The 20,056-nt window shown below is 45.7% G+C and overlaps 3 protein-coding genes across 3 annotated transcripts; 1 reads left to right on the top strand and 2 right to left on the bottom strand.

The window, feature by feature from the left end:
* On the top strand, window positions 1–954 carry LOC121169996 (olfactory receptor 1P1-like). The gene has a single exon (XM_041000856.1). The coding sequence runs from the start codon at window positions 1–3 to the stop codon at window positions 952–954; it is 954 nt and encodes a 317-aa protein (XP_040856790.1).
* A 2,750-nt stretch (window positions 955–3,704) lies between these two features.
* LOC121169994 (olfactory receptor 3A2-like) lies at window positions 3,705–4,670 on the bottom strand. The gene has a single exon (XM_041000850.1). The coding sequence runs from the start codon at window positions 4,653–4,655 to the stop codon at window positions 3,705–3,707; it is 951 nt and encodes a 316-aa protein (XP_040856784.1). The 5' UTR covers window positions 4,656–4,670.
* Window positions 4,671–11,622: 6,952 nt separating this feature from the next.
* LOC121170119 (olfactory receptor 3A2-like) lies at window positions 11,623–12,576 on the bottom strand. Its single transcript, XM_041001069.1, has one exon. It carries the CDS (start codon window positions 12,559–12,561, stop codon window positions 11,623–11,625), a length of 939 nt encoding a protein of 312 aa, XP_040857003.1. The 5' UTR covers window positions 12,562–12,576.
* Between the last annotated feature and the right edge of the window lie 7,480 nt (window positions 12,577–20,056).

Raw genomic sequence — 20,056 nt, 5'->3', positions numbered from 1 at the left:
ATGGAGAGAGAGAACAGGACTGGCCTCTTTGAGTTCCTCCTCTGGGGCCTCTCGGAGCGGCCGGCACAGCAGCGTGTCCTCTTCCTGCTGTTTCTGTGGATGTACGTGGTCACCGTGGCGGGGAACCTGCTCATTGTCCTGGCCATCAGCACCGATGAGCGCCTCCACACTCCCATGTACTTCTTCCTTGCCAGCTTGTCCTGGACAGACATCCTCTTCATCTCCACCACCGTGCCCAAGGCCCTGGCGAGCATCCACACCCACAGCAGGGCCATCTCTTACGCAGGGTGCCTGGCTCAGCTCTACTTCTTCCTTACATTTGGGGACATGGACATCTTCCTGCTGGCCACGATGGCCTATGACCGCTACGTGGCCATTTGCCATCCTCTACACTACAAGGTGATCATGAGCCTGCGACGCTGCGTGCTCCTGGTGACAACCTGCTGGGTCCTCACCACACTCGTGGCCACGACCCATACCTCTCTCATTTCCCGGCTATCCTTCTGCACCACAAAGGTCGTTCCTGACTTCTTCTGTGACCTGGGGCCACTGATGAAGGTGGCTTGCTCTGACACCCGGGCCAACGAACTGGTGCTTCTCTTCTTGGGGGGTGCTGTCATCCTAATCCCATTTCTGCTCATCCTGGCCTCTTACAGCCGCATCGTAGCCACCATCCTCAGAGTCCCCTCTGCCCAGGGGAAGCGCAAGGCTTTCTCCACCTGTGGGTCCCACCTGGCTGTTGTGGCTCTGTTTTTTGGGACAGTGATCAGGGCTTACCTGTGTCCCTCATCCTCTTCTTCCAACTCAGTGGAAGAGGACACAGCGGCTGCTGTCATGTACACGGTGGTCACTCCCCTGCTGAACCCATTCATCTATAGCCTGAGGAACAAGGACATGAAGCAGGCCCTGGGCAGACTTCTCAGGGGCCAAGGTTCTTTCTCTTGGGGCCACTGACTCCTGAAACTGTCAGTGCAGTCAACACTTCTCACAGTAAAGTTATAATTCAAAAATATTTTTAATGGAGCCAATGTGGTTGCTCAACTGGCTAATCCTCTGCCGTGTAGTGCTGACATCCCCTATGGGTGGTGGTTCTACTCCTGGCTGCTCCACTCCTCATCCAGCCCATACCATGGACTGGGAAAGTAGCGAAGGATGGCTCAAGCACTTGGGCCCCTGAACTCGGGTGTGAAACTCAGAAGTTACTGGTCCTTGGCTTCAGATTGCTTCAGCTCTGGCCATTGTGGTCATTCGGGGAGTGAGCCAGCGGATGAAAGATTTCTCTTTTCCTTCTCCTGTCTGTAGGATTTCCCTTTCCAATTGAAAAATAGATCTATGAAAATATGTATAGTCATTAAAGATCTCAATTGTATGGTGGTGGTCTATGTTCTTTTGGGAAAAAATATCCACAAACAACTTAAAATGAGAAGATACATTTGAAGTTAAAGCACGGGTGAGCAGTGTGTAGCTCTTGTGTCCATCAGTTCCATTGTACCTGATGCGGGTGTTTTGTGTGTATCTGCTACAGCCTACACAGGCGTAGGGCTTCACTTAGGAGTGCAGCTGTTCTTGGTGTTTGCCGTGACGGTTGTGGAGCACATCCAGAGTTTCATTTCTTTATATTTAATAATATCCCTCGACCACCTCCAGGCAGGGATGAAGTATTTGGTGGTAGAGCCATGTCCTGGAGACAGCTAATGCCTTTAGAAAGGCGACAATACCTTGGATTGAAGGCCTTCGGTCCTTGCAATGCAACACTAGCTTCCCATTTTCTCCAACTCACATGCTGTCATGAGGGACTTCCATTTGCCATTGTCCTTAAAATGAGTTCACTTCATTCTTTTCAAGACAGATTGAGTAAGCATCCTGTAATTCAGAATTGCCTCCCATGTGGAGGCCAGTTCTAAGCTGGAAAGACTTAGGTATAAGTCCAGTGGAACAAGATTGATTTCCCACTGTGGCCCCTTATCCATAACTGGAGATGAATATCTTTATTCTCTATTCCTTGTTTTGGATTTCCTTCACCTAGGCAGATGAATGTTGATGTCTGGTAGATTAACTTAGACCTTCATACAGGTTGGACTTGAATTCTCAGCTGCTCTGCTGTTCAGTGTTATGAGGAACAGAGCTTCCTGCTAATGCACTTGTTTGAAAAGGCTGTGCTGGTAGTTCACACAATTGGGTCTTGCCACCCACCTGGGAGACCTGGGTTGGGTCGCTGTCTCCTGGCTTCAGGGCTTTAACTCAGTTGGTTTTGGCATTTGGAGGATAAACCAGCATAGGGGAACACTCTGTGCTGCTGAAATAAATAAATACATTTAAAAAATGTAAAAGCAAACTTGCTGAACTACTCTCACCCCGTGCACAAGTCGGCAACTGTGAGGCGTCACAGCAGATTGGACATCAGACCTGGAAACAGTTTTTAACAATGTTACTTTCATAAAGCTGAAAATATTTAATGAAACACTGCAGTGTTTCAACTTTAAGACTGTAAAAAGACACATTTATGACAACATCCTTATAAAAATGCTCATTATAACATTATCCACTGGTGCAAAGCAATTGACAGCAAGTTAAATTGTTTCAGTGGAGGTTTTGGTAAATAAGTCATCAATTTTTATACTAAATGGCATATTATAATAACCACACTCAAAATACACAAAGCAAGCACTAGTCTTTGACTTGTAAAACATTGTATTACACTGAGAGTAGGGAAAATGAGAGTACAAAACAGGTGTCTGGGCTGTGGCATAGCGGGTAAAGCCATCACCTGTGAGCTGGCATCCACGATGGGTGCTCATTTGAATCCCAGCTGCTCCACTTCCTATCCAGCTCCCTGCTAATGCACCTGGGAGAGCAGCAGAAGATGGCCAGGAACCTGGGCTCTGCACCCACATGAGAAACGTGGAAGAAGCTCCTGGCTTTGGATCAGGCCAGTTCTGATCGCTGTGGCTATTGACAGAAAATTAGTGGATAGAAGATATCTCTGTATTACTCTGACTTTGAAATAAATAAATATTTTTTAAAGAAATCATCATCATCATCATCATCAACAACAACAACAACAAAACAGGATTGTTCTTCTGACATGAAGTGTTTATAGCACAGATGCAAAGTATCCCTGGAGGGACAAATGTGGACTTCCCAAGGAGGTTCACATAAGTAGTAGGATTTGGGGTGCAGGGAAGAGACGCTGGGCTTTCCTTTTCTACTTGACAAAATAATACCTGCATGCTTCTGCTACCGGGTCTGACACTCATGAATACTTTGAAACATCCATATTTGCACTTATGGACACATTGAGAAAAATCCTAACAAAGCACAACTTGTGCGCTTGTCAAAGAAGCACACTGCTCTTGGAGGGCAGGCAGCCCTGGGGAAGGTTAACACAGCTGAGCAGGAACATGGAGCACTAACCACTGCGCACTCCCTCTGCCTACCTGCATTGCATGTGCGCTGCATGAGTGTAGAGACCATTGTGCATGTTGTCCACCTAGAAGAATACTTGGATCACAGGAATGATTGATAAACATTTATTGAATGAACAAATTAATGAATGAGATAAGATTTTCTCAGATAATACATGCCCAATATTGACCTTCCAGCATTAGAATACAGGAGAATGATTATAGCTCATTTTTGAAACAGTTATTATCTTCATGGGAAAATTCCTTCCAGAGAAGGCATGAAAAGAGGAACTCTGTCACCTATCGGGTAGATGATTGCTGGCCCAAAAAGGCCCTCTTTATGATGGCCTGAATGTCAGAGTTCCTGAGGCTGTAGATCAGTGGGTTCAGCAATGGATTGATGACTGTGTTGAAAATCCCAACCCCTTTGTCCTTGTCGGAAGCCACCTCTGAGCCAAGTCGCATGTAGTTGAAGATGCCTGTCCCATAGAAGAGGCAAACCACAGTGAGGTGAGAGCCGCAGGTGGAGAAGGTCTTCTTCCTGCCCTCGGCAGAACGGATGCGCAGGACCGCAGCTGCCACATTTAGGTAGGAGGTGATGATGAGAACCATGGGGGTACCCGCCATGATGAAACCCACAGCAAAGAGCAGCAACTCGTTGAGTTGGGTGCTGGAACAGGAGAGCTGGAAGAGCTGTGGGAGGTCGCAGTAGAAGTGATTGATCACATTGGGGCCACAGAAGTTCAGGGTGGATAGGGCCACAGTGTGCATCAGTGCATTGGAGAAGGCACAGGTCCAGGACACAGCCACCAGTGTCCTCTGGACAGTCTGGCTCATTCGAGTGCTATAGGTGAGGGGATGACAGATGGCCAGGAATCGGTCATAAGCCATAGCTGTCAACAGGAAGCAGTCCACACCAGCCAGCAGGTCGAAGAAGAAGAGCTGGGAGAGGCAGGCATCATAGGAAATTGTACGCTTGTGGGACACAAGGCGGCCCAGCATTGGAGGGACAGTGACGCTGATGCAGCTGACATCGAGCACAGACAGGTTGCCCAGGAAGAAGTACATGGGGGTGTGGAGCTTGGGCTCTACCAGGATGGCAGCCAGGATGCTGAGGTTGCCCCCGACTGTGACCAGGTAGATCAGGAGGAAAAGAACAAAGAGTAGAGACTCCAGCTTTCCAGGTTCCACTAGGCCCAGGAGGATGAACTCTGTGAGAGCTGAGCTGTTGGCTCTGGCTTCTGGTCCCATGAGCTCTTCCTGCAAGGAAATGTTCCAGAAGAGGAGGTGTCAGCCCACATATTCAATGAAAGAACTTAAATGCTTCAATCACTGTGTCCCATTGTGAAGTCCCTGTATTCTCATGAATGTTTTCCCACACTCAGACCAAATCTCTCTTGTTGATCTCTTCTATGATCTCAATGCCTTCATCCTGCTCTTAGCTAACTTCCCAGTGCCATCACTGTGCCAGCCCTCTAATTGTCTCCTAGCTACAAGGTATAGAATACTTAAGGAAATGAATTAAGATGAAAGTAGACTTTCTGTTTGCATGCAGTGAGATTTATATGTAATTTCCTACATTTTCCTCTGAGGAATCAGTTCTATCCAATCAGCAGACTTCAAGAAAGATACATTTCTATTTTCAGAGAAGCAAGAAAGCAGTTAAAAATATAACTCAGGTGTGAAGCATTCTAGAAACGGTTAAGAGCAAATGAAGGTATGACAGGAATCAGAGACGTAGAGCCTGGGTTGTGATGTTAGAACCCAGGACGAGGGGCCACAGCCCAGAATACAAACTAACAATCTCTCATCTAGTAAAATCCTAGTGTGCTTGTGCTTGAAGGCACTTGTACCGCAGAATTCGTGTGTCTTGTGTGTTTAGGGCATTGGGTATTGCAATAAGGACACCAACTAGAGGAGAACTCGGATGTGGTGATCTCTAAGACATCATTAAATCCAAGAACCATGTGATTTAATAGCAGGAAGAGGTCCTCCTTGGGCCTGGTTGGTATTGATGAAATCGGTAACTGATGGAAGCTTTGCAAATGAACAAATCAATGGCGATAGATGAGTTCACACGTATATAAAGTATGGTTAGTGCTCCCCATTCTCCCTCTTGGGGTCCCTTTTAACAACATCGTCAGACTGCAGCCCTGTGATTTTTTTTTTTTTTACCTCTTTGCTCACACTGCTTTTTTGCTACTTGCAATAGCTTCCCTCCAACTCCACATGCCTGTCAATTTCAAGACTTGGTTCAAATGCTGGCAGCTGAATCAATTTCTTCTCCGAAACCTTCCTGTCTAAAATAGATCTCCTCCCTTCCTTCCCTTTCTATCTCCCATCCCTCTTTTCTCCTCCTCCTCCCAAACCCCCAGGATACATTATTTGTTGGGAGTTCCTTCTCTAGAGAGATCTTTGCTCTCTGTAATTTGACGACAGAAGTTTGATTCATTTTTTAGTAGTCATACTTATCATAATACTTTACATAACCACTCCTTAATATTTTTTAAATAAGTGGGTGATTCAAACATCTGCAGGACTTTGAGGAAGAGCAGTCAGTGTGAGCTAGACTGACTGGTCCTGGGAGACCTTGTGAACACAGAAAAGTAGAAAATGGAGGCCTTGGGTTAGTATGACGAAAAGGAGTTGGATGGTGAGGTGCTGATGATGCAAAGTGCAAGTGCTGAAGATGTCTTTTGTCTCTTGAGGGACAAGTGCAATGCAGACAGATTTCATGTAAATGGCAACAAAACCATAAGACCCTTAGGAGGTTGGTGCCATAGACAAGTAACTCACAGACAGGAGGAGAAGCGCCTGAGGCTAATCCTGATGGCCAGAAGGGCAACATGCTAAGTGTGATGGGAGCCTGGGATGCCATCTGACTCCCCCAGAGACATCCAGAGTGTGACAGGGTTGTCCCAGAGCACAAGAGAAGCCCTCCTAGTCAGCCACTCTGAGGCTCTTTTCACTGAGCTGTGATTCCTCCTACTCTGGAAACGCAAACTCCTTATGTTCCCAACAATGAAAATGTTCAACAATGCCTCCAATGGAGAGAGAGTCAAGAACCGGGCTTGGTAAGTCCCTTCCTAGTCACTCCTGAAGGTGACAGAGCAGGCCGCATCCGAAAGGAGAGAGAGAGAGAGACTTGGGCAGAAGGGACCAAAAAAGGAGCCGGGACTTGTGGGTTACAGTCTCAGCATCTTTTCTCAAATGGATACTCCCTTTCTGGGACATCTGGATATAGGCATGTTGGAGATGATGGCCATGCAGCACCTTGTTTTGCAAGAGCAGAGAATGGGTCTCTGAGTGTACTCACCTCGGAATGCACATGGAAGGTGAGGTCTCTAAGAAGGAAGATGAGAAGCTTAGGAGACCAGTCGTCTACCCAGAGAGCACCGAGGGGGCTAAATAAGGGGCCTAAGTCAGGGCAGGCCAAGCTGCTATCTTCATTGCAGTCTTCTCTGGAGGACTCGGATATTAGCCAGCCCAGGAAGGAAGTGAGGGATGGGGAGAGAGGTTAGGGAAAGAAAATGTTGCTGGTTCTCCACACAGATGGCCCCAAAGCCTGGTACTTAGATGGCCCCAGCCCTGGCTCTGTGGGCAGCGGTACAGGCCAATGATCTAATGCTCTGTTTTAATGATGGCGTCACTGTGGCTCCCTCTCCTTTAAGCCCCCTAAGAAGTGGCAGGTGCAGTTGCAGACTAGATGGGGGCTTCTTCATGGAGTGGTTTCCTTCCTTCGATGTCAACTCAGGGTATCTGAGCAGAGATAAACCCACTTCCAACTTCCCATGGGCCTGCGGGGGAATGGAAAACCCCAGATGGGAGGTGGCATGGAAATGTTTTCTTTAGCAGCTGCCTAATGAATCCTGAGGAAGGTGATGCTGTCCCTCCCGGGGCTTTGTTAGAAGGAACCCCCAGGACTGTGTCTTGGGGATCTCCTGGTGATCTGGAAAGCAGTAGTAGGAAAGCTGTGTTGTGACAAAGATTTGTGGGAACCTGCCGACCAACATGGATTTCTTTCTTTCCCCCCCTTTTTTTTAAGATTTAAAAAAATTTGAAAGGTAGAATTTCAAAAAGACAGAGACAGAGAATCTTCAATCTGCTGGTTTACTCCAAGTGGCCACAATGGCCGGAGCTGAGTAGAACTAAAGCCAGAAGCCAGAAACTCCTTCCTGGTCTCCCACACAGGTACAGGGTTCCAAGGACTTGGGCCATCCTTCTGCTGCTTTCCCAGGCCACAAGCAGGAAGCTGGATGAGAAGTGGAGCAGACAGGAACAAGCACCCATATTGGATGCTGGTGTCACAGGCAGAGGCTTAGTGTGCTATGCCATGGCACCAGCAGCCAACATGATTTTCTTTTTAAAAAGATTTATTTACTTATTTATTTATTTTGAGTTGGAAGGCAGATTTACAGAGAGAAGGAGAGAGAGAAAGATCTTCCACTTGCTGGTTTACTCCCCAAATGAGTGCAGGGTCTAAGGCTTTGGACCATCCTCTACTGCTTTCCCAGGCCACAAGTAGGAAGCTGGATGGGAAATGGAACAGGCGGGATACCAACCAGTGCCTATATGCGATCCTGGCGCTTGGAAGTGGAGGATTAGCTAACTGAGCCATCTTGCTGGGGTCCCATTTTTTTTTTTTTTTTTGTTGTTGTTTTTAAAGTCAGGCCTGTAATAATGGGGAGTTATTGTGAAGGTCATAAATTAGTGAACACAAGATATGGGAGAGTTAAGGAATGTCTTCCTCTAGGTCCTATTCTCATGAATATCTACCACCCCAACTTTCCTTCTCCCAGAGAGGAATCTGTCTACTGCCTGGGAAGTTGATTGCATCAGGAAAAACATTCTGGACAGAAATGCTCTTCTGGTGGGTGAGCTAGCAAACCCACTGGGGTATCAGTGTCCTTGTCTGTGAAGTGAGCATATACTCCACCAGAAAGAATGGCTGTGAGCACTTTAGTAAGAATCTTTAGGCTGTTAGCCTAGGTTCAACAATATATCAGTCTACCTGTCAATCACACTGACGGGTTCTTCTGTGTCTGTGATGACATGCCAAGCAAGCCAGACTCTTTCTAGTAGGTGGTGGCAGACACTGCCATTGACTCTGGGTCTGTCTTCTGGTTTCAGCAGTGACTGAAGTGGACATTTCCCTGTGGGTTTTTGTAATGTACAAGGTATAGCGTCTTTCCCGGGATCCTCTGCTATTGTGAATAAGGGGAAGTTGATTCTGGCAGATGACTCAAGTCAAGATGGCAACCCCTCAGTGTGGAATGGGATCCAGGGGGTGAAGGCTCCACTTCTCTTCACACTGTCCCAGGAGGCATTCTGTTTACTCTGCACAGGAAGACTTCAGCAATTCACACTTCAGTAAGGGACTTAGCTGCCTTTTGTGTCCCACTCTTCATAGATCAGTCTTGTCCTGGGCCACCTGCTAAAGCAGCAGGCTGATACTTGCTCTCACAATTTCCAGATTAAACCGCATGCACACAGTCTTGTCTCAAGCTTTGCTTTGGTATGAACCAAACTAAGGCAGCTGGTACTGGGAGCAGCCCTGGGAAGCATGTCTCCCACTCCTCCCCGAACCCTCTCCCCATGATACATCGATTTATATAAACTCCCTATGGTACCCTCTCAAAGATATTTATTTATTTATTTTTATTTATAATCCTTAATAAAAGCAATGGGGATAAACATAACAAATGACAACTCAGTGAGTGCATAAAGTAATGCAAACGTGTATGTGTGTGTGTGTGTAGATGTGTTTAAGGACCTCAAAATTTATGTTGAAGTTTTCTTTGATCTGACACAGTTCTGTAATGGAATGTTTTGTATAACGACATAGCTTTGGAAAAGCAGCTTTGTAAGGGTATGCGTCCCTACATTATTTACTATTGCCACACTGGAAAAAAAAATCCAAGTTGCATCAATAGCGATTTGGTTAAATGAGTTAGAATTGATTAATTTAGTGAGATATTATACCACACTTAAAACACACAAGACAGAACATCTATGCCATGTAAAGCATTCTATTACAAAGATCACAAAACAGGATGGTTCTACCAACATGAGCAGTCATACACGCAAACGTCTCAGAGGAACAGATGTGACGTTTTGAAGAAAGATTCACTCAACCATCGGATTTAGGGTGCAGGGAAGAGGCCCTGAGTCTTGCTTTTGTGCTTGGCAAAATAATGCCTGAGCATTTCCACTACCAGATCTGACACTGGTGAATACTTTACAACCATCTATATTTGCACTTAAGGACACACTGAGGGAAATCCCAACAGAAGCACAACCTGTGCGCTCATCGAAGAAGCACACTGCTCTCGGAGGGCAGGCAGCCCTGGGGAAGACACTTCCTCTTTCAAAGGCTTTGCCATGTGTGTGATGGAAGTGACATCATGTAAGTGAGGAGGACAGGGCAGGAGATGGATCCCTTCTGACGTTAAGATGCAGGACATACATGAAGGATTCTTTGATTTAGTGGCTCTTTCTCCTAAACATTCCACAATCTTTTGTGGGAGTGGAGAGGAGAGGCTAATTGTCTTAAAGGTGAAAAGCAAACAGCCGAATAAAACAATCCATGGTATCACAGTCATGGTTTAAAAATGAATTTTCCGGGACCAGTGTTGTATCATCTTAGATTAAGTCTCCATCTGCAATGGCGGCATCCCATATGGGTGCTGGTTCGTGACTCAGCTGCTCCACTTCCCATTCAACTCTGGAATGTGTCGGGGGAAGTAATGGAAGATGGCCCAAGCAATGGAAGATGGTGTTCGGATTCCTGCACCCAGATCATCTCTCAAGTGCCCAACTCCCAACAGCCTGGTCCGTTTCTGGCTGCTGTAGTCATCTGAGGAGTGAAGCCGTGAATGAGAGATCTCTGTTTCGCTCCTTCTCTTATAACTCTGCTTTTCAAATACAAATACAGAATTTTTAAAAATCTTTCTTTAAAAAGATTTATTTTATTTTTATTGGAAAGGTGGAAATACAGAGAGGAGAGACAGAGAGGAAGATCTTCCATCTGCTGATTCACTCCCCAAGTGAGCGCAACGGCCGATGCTATGCCAATCCGAAGCCAGGAGCCTCTCCCAGGTCTCCCACATGGGTGCAGGGTCCCAAGGCTTTGGGCCGTCCTCGACTGTTTTCCTGGGCCACAGGCAGGGAGCTGGATGGGAAGCAGGGTGGCCGGGATTAGAACCAGCGCCCATATGGGATCCCGGGTGTGCAAGGTGAGGACCTTAACCACTGCGCCATCGCGCTGGGCCCAAATACATAATTTTTAAAAATAAAGTTCACACCCTTTGGTCTGGAAGGACTCTCACATGCACACCAGAGGGAAGCATTGCCCTGATGTTTTCAGGAACTAGTCTGGGATTAAGCATACGGCCCTTCCCAACGCGACACTGGCTCTCAGGCAAACGGGGTGGCCAATGACACCCCGCATCTAGAAAGGGGACACAAAGTAGCCACTCCCCAGGGAGCTTGCTCTGCAGTACTGACTTGGCAAACCTAAGTTTTTGCCTTTCTTATAGTACTTGTCATTGTCACAGAACAATCACTTGCTGGTTTACTTCCCTACTTGTGTAGCATGTGAGTTGCCTAGAACTTTTGTTTTGTACCACCAGTGTGCTGGGAGACTTCCTGAATCAAAGAAACCATCAAAAACATTTCTGAGTGAATAAATGAATGGATTATATAGGGGTTTCTTGTAGGACAAATACGTCATACTTGCCTTCAAGACTCAGAATATAGGAAAATGGGGCCCAGCACAGTAGCCTAGTGGCTTAAGTCCTCACATACCTTGCATGCGCCGGTATCCCATATGGACACTGGTTCATCTCCTGGCCACCCTGCTTCCCGTCCAGCTCCCTGCTTGTGGCCTGGGAAAGCAGTTGAGGATGGACCAAAGCCTTGGGACTCTGCACCCGAGTGGGAGACCTGAAAGAAGCTCTGGGCTCCTGGCTTAGGATCGGCTCAGCACCAGCTGTTGCACTCACTTGGGGAATGAATCAGCAGATGGAAGATCTTCTCTGTCTCTCCTCCTCTCTGTATATCTGACTTTCCAATACAAATAAACAAAAAAAATCTTTTTTAAAAAAAGAATATAGGAAAAATGATTACAGGTTCTCTGCTGCCCACTCCCCTCCCCGAACTAGTCACTGCCTTCATGAGAAATCTTCCTCCATTGGAAAGATGCAAAAGGAAGCATCTATCACTGTCTCCCTGTGAGTGCTCTCCTCAGAGTGGCCTGAATGTCAGAGTTCCTGAGGCTGTAGATCAGCGGGTTCAGCAATGGGTTGATGACTGTGTTGAAAATCCCAACCCCTTTGTCCTTGTCGGAAGCCACCTCTGAGCCAAAGCGAGCATAATTGAAGATGCCTGTCCCATAGAAGAGGCAAACCACAGTGAGGTGAGAGCCGCAGGTGGAGAAGGCCTTCTTCCTGCCCTCAGCAGAACGGATTTGCAGAACTGCAACTGCCACATTTAGGTAGGAGGTGATGATGAGAACCACAGGTGCACCTGCCATGAAGATACACATACTAAAGAGCAGGTGCTCGTTGAGTTGGGTGCTGGAGCAGGAGAGCTGGAAGAGCTGTGGGAGGTCGCAGTAGAAGTGATTGATCACATTGGGGCCACAGAAGTTTAGGGTGGATAGAACTATAGTGTGCATCAGTGCATTGGAGAAGGCGCAGGTCCAGGACACAGCCACCAGTGTCCTCTGGACAGTCTGGCTCATGTGTGTGCTGTAGGTGAGGGGACGACAGATGGCCAGGAACCGGTCATAGGCCATAGCTGTCAACAGGAAGCAGTCCACACCAGCCAGAAAGTGGAAGAAGAAGAGCTGGGAGAGGCAGGCATCATAGGAAATTGTACGCTTGTGGGATACAAGGCGGCCCAGCATTGGAGGGACGGTGACACTGATGCAGCTGACATCGAGCACGGACAGGTTGCCCAGGAAGAAGTACATGGGGGTCTGGAGCTTGGGCTCTACCAGGATGGCAGCCAGGATGCTGAGGTTGCCCCCCACTGTGACCAGGTAGATCAGGAGGAAGAGAACAAAGAGCAGAGACTCCAGCTTTCCAGGTTCCACTAGGCCCAGGAGGATGAACTCTGTGAGAGCTGAGCTGTTGGCTCTGGCTTCTGGTCCCATGAGCTCTTCCTGCAAGGAAACATTCCGGGATAGGGGGTGTTAGCTGTCTCACTCACAGACTCAACACACACATTTTCAGGTGTTTGTGTTCAAAGGGCCGTGTGAACTTACGGATGTTTGGGTGACTATTTTTCCACTTGGCTTTTTGTGCTTGACTCATGGAGGTTTCTATCACCTCAAAGTCTTCGCCCTGTGTTCAAATGCCCAATGCAACCGCCATTCCCACCCTCTCATTGTCTCCTAACCCAAAGGATCAGAATGCTGCAGAAACTAAGGAAAAAGCAAGCATTTTGTTTGTAGTAAGATTTAGATGGAATTTCCTCATTTTTCTGTGAAGAGCCAGCTCAGCCCAACAGTCAAGCTCCAATATGGAAAAATTAATATTTTCAGTGAAACTAGAAAATAGTCAAGCCATCACTCAAGCGAAAAGGCTTCTAGAAATAACAAAGATTAGGGGAAGGTGTAAGAATCAGAGAAATTGTACTCAGGATTGTGATCAGAAACACCAGCTCAAAGCCAGGAACCTGAACCCTGCCTAAAGGAGCACTCCGACGCCAGTTCTTTGTTTTGTTGTTGTCATTAAACTGTTACTCTGGACTTTGTGTAACAGTGCCAGTGAACTGTTTTGTTTTATTTGCACTGTCTGCTCCCTCTCCCTAGAATCCAATCTGGAGTCCCAGGCATGGCTCGCGCTGGCTGCTCCACGCAGGCAGATTCTCTGAGGCTTGGCCATGAGTCTGTCGCTCGTTTCTGACTCTGGTAGGACTGACCTAGGAGAAGCCATCTAAGAGCCATCTTCCAAGAAAGCAAGTGGGTACAGAGAAAGCCAGATGAAACCGGCTCTTTTAGATTTTATATTAACTCCGCATAAACATCATGGATGTCTCTATTGCCCCTAGAATAAGAGGGGATTAGAATTTCGCTAAGGGCAAGGTAGCGAATGGGTGTGTAGTAGGTAAGACGTGCCACGCTGGCTTCAACTCTGCATTCCAGCTTGCCAATACAAACCGCGGGAAGCAGCAGCGATGGCCCAGGCGACTGGGCTCCTATCTCCCACGAACGAGACCTGGATTGCTTTGCCAGCTCTTGCTTTGATCCCAGCCATATGGATTTTTTTTTGGGGGGGGGGGTGGCGACAGCAGATGGGAGCTCTCTCAATCACTCTCAAAATAGATAAAAATGAGTTTAAAGACGGAAAGGACTGTTGTGGTAGGGAGGTTGGTACATACACAAAGCTACAGTTAGGAGGTTAGAAAGGTGACGGCAGAGACAGACACTGGAGTGTACAAAAGTTTCTTCAGAAAGTCTGTGGAAACACGGATTTAAAAAATAAGTTAGAGCTTTGCACAGTGACAGTTATCATAGCCAATGAGCTTTATCTATGGCACGATTACTGCTAATTGAAACGTAAGTTTGTCATAACGCCAATTAAAAAAACTTTTTGAAGACCCCTTGTATGTGTGAATTTTCAAATTTTGGGGGCACAAAAATGAGCTCAGCTTTTAATTGCATTTTCTACATACTTTCTGATATACTCATGTTTTCAAAATGGTAGTATGGGAAAATTTTGAATGCTTACAACACAAAAAATGATTAATGCTGAAGGTAACAGATATGGGAATTACCCTGATATAGGCATTACATATTTTAAACATGAATTGAAATATCACATTGCAATCTATAAAATGTATGCTTTTTGTAATGTCAATTAAAAATAAAATATGGGGCCCAGTGAAATAGCCTAATGCCTAAATCCTTGCCTACGGGTGCAGTTTTCATATCCTGGGCACTCTGCTTCCCATCCAGCTCCCTGCTTGTGGCCTGGTAAAGCAGCAAAGGACTTCATAAAGCCTTGGGATTCTGCACCTGTGTGGGATACCTGGAAGAAGCTCCTGGTCCCTGGCTTTGGATTGGCTCAACTCTGGCCATTGTGGCCACTTGGGAAGTAAATCAGCAGGTATAAGATCTTTCTATCTCTGCCTCTTTCTGTAAATCTGCCTTTCCAATAAAAAAAAAAAAAAAAACAACCGGAGGATCTTCCTCTCTGTCTCTCCTCTTTGTATATCCGCCTTTCCAATAAAAATAAAATAAATCTTTAAAAAAAAACACCCTAAAATAAATATGATTTAAGAGAGAGTAATGTAACTTCTTGGCATAGAAGAGACTGGAATCAGAAAATGGAAGGGCACAGGTGGTCAACACTATTTTACAGCTGCCAATTAGCATGGACTAGAGAGGCAGAGGCAGAGACACACCAACTGGAAACCAAGAGTGTCGTGGTGAGTAGCAAACTTGGTTACACATTAGAATATGAGTCTGTAAAACCGTGATGCCTGGACACTCCCCCCCTCCCCGCCGCTGTCTGATGAAGGGGAGACCAGACTTAAGCATTTTTCAAAGCACCCAACCTAACTACCACACCACTGAATGGGGGCCAGTAGCCACAAGCTCTTTCCTGGTGTTCCTTCAAGTTTAAGGCATAATCTTCAAGGGTTTAAAAGTTGACATACAGAGAAGTCACAGACATTAAAGTTATCGCTAGATGTTGTGGCTGACCCCCTATTAAATTCTCAGTGCCCATAATCACTGGACTTACCCAGGAAGCACTAAAGACGAAAGGCTGGTTCCAAGGCCTTCCAGCAAGAGCGCTGATTTTGTTGGTAGCACATAGACCTTGGTGCCAATGGGGTTTCTGTCATGGGAAGCCACTCATTAAGTTGGCATTTCTGGGGGGTGGAAGAAGTTACAAGAGTCATCAGAGGGTGGGAGCGGCAGCCGACTGCAGTCAGGGACATGCACTTCTATCCCAGTCTTCAGAGTCAGGGTGAATTTTCCTGCAGTCCAACGGGTTTCTTTGGGAAGGTAATTTGCCTTTCTGGGTGGAGCTGGGGAGATGGCACTGCCCTTAGCCAGAGGCTTTCCCAGAGGACCAAGTGCCTGGGACGACACTCTGCAGTCTCTCTTGTGTGTGTTAAGGCCATTGGGAAGCTGCAGTGGGCAGACCAAGAAAGAGAACTTGGATGGGGTGATCTCCAAGATGGCTTTAGACTTCTAGGAACAGGTGAATCAGGGGAAGGCAGAAATCATCCTCAGGCCTGATGAACATTGATGAAATTGCCAATCGCTGGATACTTTGCCAATGGACACATCGATGGAGCCAGATAAGAGCTCTTTAACTTTAAAGCATAGTTAACACTCCACATTCTCCCCCTTGGGCCAGTTTTAGCAACAACACTAGATTAAAATCCTGTGATTTTTCCATGTCTCTGCCTGTGCTGCCTTTTTTTTTTTTTTTTCCTACTTGCAGAGCTTCCCTCCAACTACATTTCAAGAATCGGCTTAAATGCTGGTAGTAGAATTGACTCAAAATGACTTGAAATTTTTCCTCTCTGAAACAGATCTCTCCTGCTCCCTCCCAAACTCCTACCAGACATTATTGTTTGACATGTGACTGTTTATTTTGTGTCCATGTCATTTCTCCATAAAGTTCATGCCCCCTGCTTTTCTAAACTGAGGACAGAATATGTGTTAGATTCCTTTTTACAATAAATTTAAGAAATTCATTTTTAAATTGCTATTTAAAAAGTAACTTGCCTTATGGCAAACGAATACTTAACATGCCTTAAATAAGAGGGCGGCTCAGACATCTGCAGAATTTTAGAGAAGAGCATCTGTGTGAGGATGACTGGTTCCAGAAGACATCCTGGACAGAGAGGAAGTCAACTTCACGGACTGGAAACATTTAAAGGAGGTGGAGGAATAAGTGCTGGATGTAAGGTGGGCAGGGACTCCTTGGTCTCTTGATGGGGACAAGTAGATGTCAACTCAGATTATCTGATCAGAGATAAACCTGCTGTCCAGATTTTCCATGGGCCTCGGGGGAAGGGGAAGTCCCAGATGGGAGATGAGGTGAAGATGTTTTCTTTAGCAGCCGCCTAACGAGCCCCCAAGAAGGTGATGCTATCCCTCCTGGGGCTTTGTTAAGAGAAGCCCCCAGGACTGTGTCTTGGGGCTCCCTTAGTGTTTCTGCCTGCCAACATGACTTTCTAATCAGAGCTATAGAAACTGAAAGCCCTGGTGCAGGTCAAGGATTCCCAGAAGATGTGGGAAAGTGGAGGAATGTGTCGTGGCCTCCTATTCCCTTGGATAATTAATCTCCCCCTCCCATGTTCTCCCCAAAATCTGGTGCAGCAGGGAAAGCATCATAGGCATGGCTGATCTGATGGGTGAGGTGCTGGGTCTTGTGGGAGTTCAGCCTCCTTACCTGTGAAGTCAGCATCATTGCTGCAGTTCAGCGATGTGTCAGTCCATCCCTCGACAACCAGCATGCGAATGCTTGTTGTGTCCATGTTACACACATGGGAACAGACATGGGTGTTCTGATTCTGAGCCTGTCTGCTGATTTCAGCCCCTCCTGGGGTGGACACTTACCTGTGGGCTCTGTTCATTGCAAGATAACAAAGTGTAGCCCCTTCCTCTGGATCCTCTGAGTTAATTCCATTGCATTACCAAAATGAAGTGGGCAATTTAACAGTAGAGGATGGAATCTATTAGCTAAAGGCTCCATCTCCTTTCTTCAAGGGTCAGTTGACGAGCTCAGAGAGGAAACCAGTGTGGAAGCACCAGGTGTTTAGTTCCCATTGCAAACAAACATTGTAAGCTCCGCCTAAGCTAGTTACAAACACCTTGTCTTGAGATAACTTCAGAGTGACACTACTTTCCGTAACATTCAAATGTGTGTGCTTTCTCACGTTTGTAAGTTGCATGCATATTACACATATAAAATGAAAGCCATTGGTGAACATCCAATTCCAGAAGGCACTGCCTCCCTGTTCTAATTCCAGAGAACTCTATTCTTACAATTTCAGGCATAAGTCCTGTTTTTGGATGGATTAAATCAATGCTATGTTTGGAGCATGGACAATGGATGGTGTGCTCAGAAGCCTAGCATCAACGCAAGAGTTGTGTTATGACCAGAATGAAGCCTGAAGTTTCGAATGCATAGCAGATGGGGTTGAATTCCATGGCTTGATGGAACTTCAGATACAACACTGGATTTTAGTGGAGCTCATTTGACCCCTGTTTACTTTCGTGTGCTGTGTTTTAATGAGGTCCTGGGCAACACGGTCAGTTATTGAGCGCATAGGGGGAAATAGAAGGTGGAAGTTGCTCTCGGGAGGAGAAACTTATTCCCTTCTTTGAATTAACTTCAGCAAAAACACATCTTTTAACTAGGTTTTAATGGAACGATGTTACCACTTGGGAATTGAACATTTCTCTAAGTGAAATGAGTGTGAAAACTTGTTTATAAGCTGCTGCAATGAAGTGCCTGCCCAGAAAGGACTTTAGTAATCCACCCCTTGCTAAGGGACCATCTCCCTTCTCTGTCTCACTCTCTTCATAAATCAGTCTTTCTCCAAAATGAGTAACTTCATTCTTTCTCCCTGGGTGACTTCCCTGTTAAACCACGTACACACATTCTTGTCTCAGATTATGCTTTGGTAAGAACCCAACCAAGGAAGTTGATCCTGGGACCAGTCCCAGAAAGGGTATCTTCTAGGTGGGATTCTTAAACTGGATACTTTACAACTGCTTGGAGTAAGTGGATTGATGCTAAGCACTAGCATATGGCAGCCTCAGGATTACTAGGACTTGCTAGGCACAAGTGGAAGGCCAAACTTTGGATGATGGGTTAGTTCTAGTACATTCTGTTATGAGAACCATGGTAATAACAAGAATTGTGACATCTGGGCAGATCAACTGGACAAACAAATAATTAAGAAGAAACAACAGAACTGATTTTCATTAGTGACTAAACCAATTTAATTGGTGTTGATGGTACATTTCATCTCCAGCTGCCAAATACACATTCTTCTCATCAGGCAGACCATGTACAAGCCATAAAATAATGTCAACTAATCTAAAACACTAAAATCACACCAGGAATATTTTCTGATTTAAATGAAATAAAACTGGAAATTAATAAAATAAGAAATCTTAGAAAATATGCAACTACAAGGAATTGACCAATATATTTTGAATGCACAGTAGACCTCAGAAGAAATCAAAATGGAAATTTAAAGATAGCTTGAAACGAGTGAAAATGACACAACATTTCAAAGCTTATGAGATACAGCAAAAGTAGTGTTAAGAGGGAAGTTTATAAAAGTCAGCGCCTACATCAAGAAGTTACGAAGGTGTCAACCATATGATCTGACAATGCATCTCAACGGCCTGGAAACACAAAAGACAAACCAAACCCAAAATTAGTAGGAAGGATGAAATAGAAAAACCAGAGAAATAAAATTAAAATTTAAAAAAAAATATATATATGTATAAAATCAGGCCCCTGCTGTCCAATTTGGTGATTTGGACAGCCAAAGTAGAAATTAATTGTGGATTAGAAATAAAACAATGAGTCTATTCAATTGGTGGTTATGTAGATGGTCAGGCTTTGTTCTGGTGCGGGTCCATCCAGCTCTGACCAGGAAGTCAAGGATGTCCAGCAGGTGGAGACCTCTGGACAATGGGCTGAGCATCTGCTGGGTGGAGGCTGCTTTATTAGCTGGGGCAGTGTCCTGTCACCTTGAGCAGGCAGGACTCGGAAGGCAGAGAGTGGAGGATGGGCAAACTCTGATGACATTTTAGGTGCACAGCTGGCTAGCACCCAGAATTCTTCCTTCTGCTTTCTCCATGTGATGACTTTTCTTTCCAGCATTCCAGAAACACCACAGAAGAAACGCCCTAGGCACACTTTCCAGCAGTTTCAGAAAAGCCTTTAATACTGTTTTCTGTAGAGAGGGTGGACTACTGTTATGACAAAACTGGCTATGGTGGCTCCACAACTGGCACTTGCTGCATAACGCAAAAAAGAAAGTCCCTGATATGCTAATTTCCACTCTCCCACTCAGAGCAGCATCAATGCATCTTATCCAGCTGGTCCATGCTTTCTCATCTCCTACTCAGTCCTACTCAGTCTTGGTACCTCATTCTTCCAATCTTTTTTATTCTTACAAAATCTTATGGAAGATCCAAGTCAAAAAAACAGTTTTAGGGAAATGAATCAGGAAAGAGAATGTCACATTTGCATGGGCAGTGGGACAGAAAAGGGAAACTGGAGGAAAGAGAACTGACTGAGGACTGATCATTAACAAGGCTGGGAAATGGACAAGCAAGATGAGGCAATAACCTAGAAGAGTCATCTTCTCTTCATGTAACAAGAAGTTTTGGGTGAAATGTCACATGTAACTTACATTTTTGCTTAGATATAGTCTCAACTGACAGATTCCTGGCTACTAAGAGTAAGAACTTAGAGGGATATTTCATATTCAGTGGTCTGGCATGTTTTGAACTTTTAAAGTAATGTCTAGATCATATTGTTTGGGAAATGATTCCTGTTATGAAAGTCCTCATACTCAAGGGATAGAGGCAGCTCTGGCCCATTTGCGGATTTAGTCTATACAGGCATAGGGAAAAAAGGGCACCTGATGTACCC

Source organism: Ochotona curzoniae, unplaced genomic scaffold (genome assembly GCF_017591425.1).
Source record: "Ochotona curzoniae isolate NIBS_2020 unplaced genomic scaffold, NIBS_Ocur_1.0 scaffold_2453, whole genome shotgun sequence".
NCBI classification, from domain to species: domain Eukaryota; kingdom Metazoa; phylum Chordata; class Mammalia; order Lagomorpha; family Ochotonidae; genus Ochotona; species Ochotona curzoniae.
This window is presented reverse-complemented; position numbering and strand designations above follow the sequence as displayed.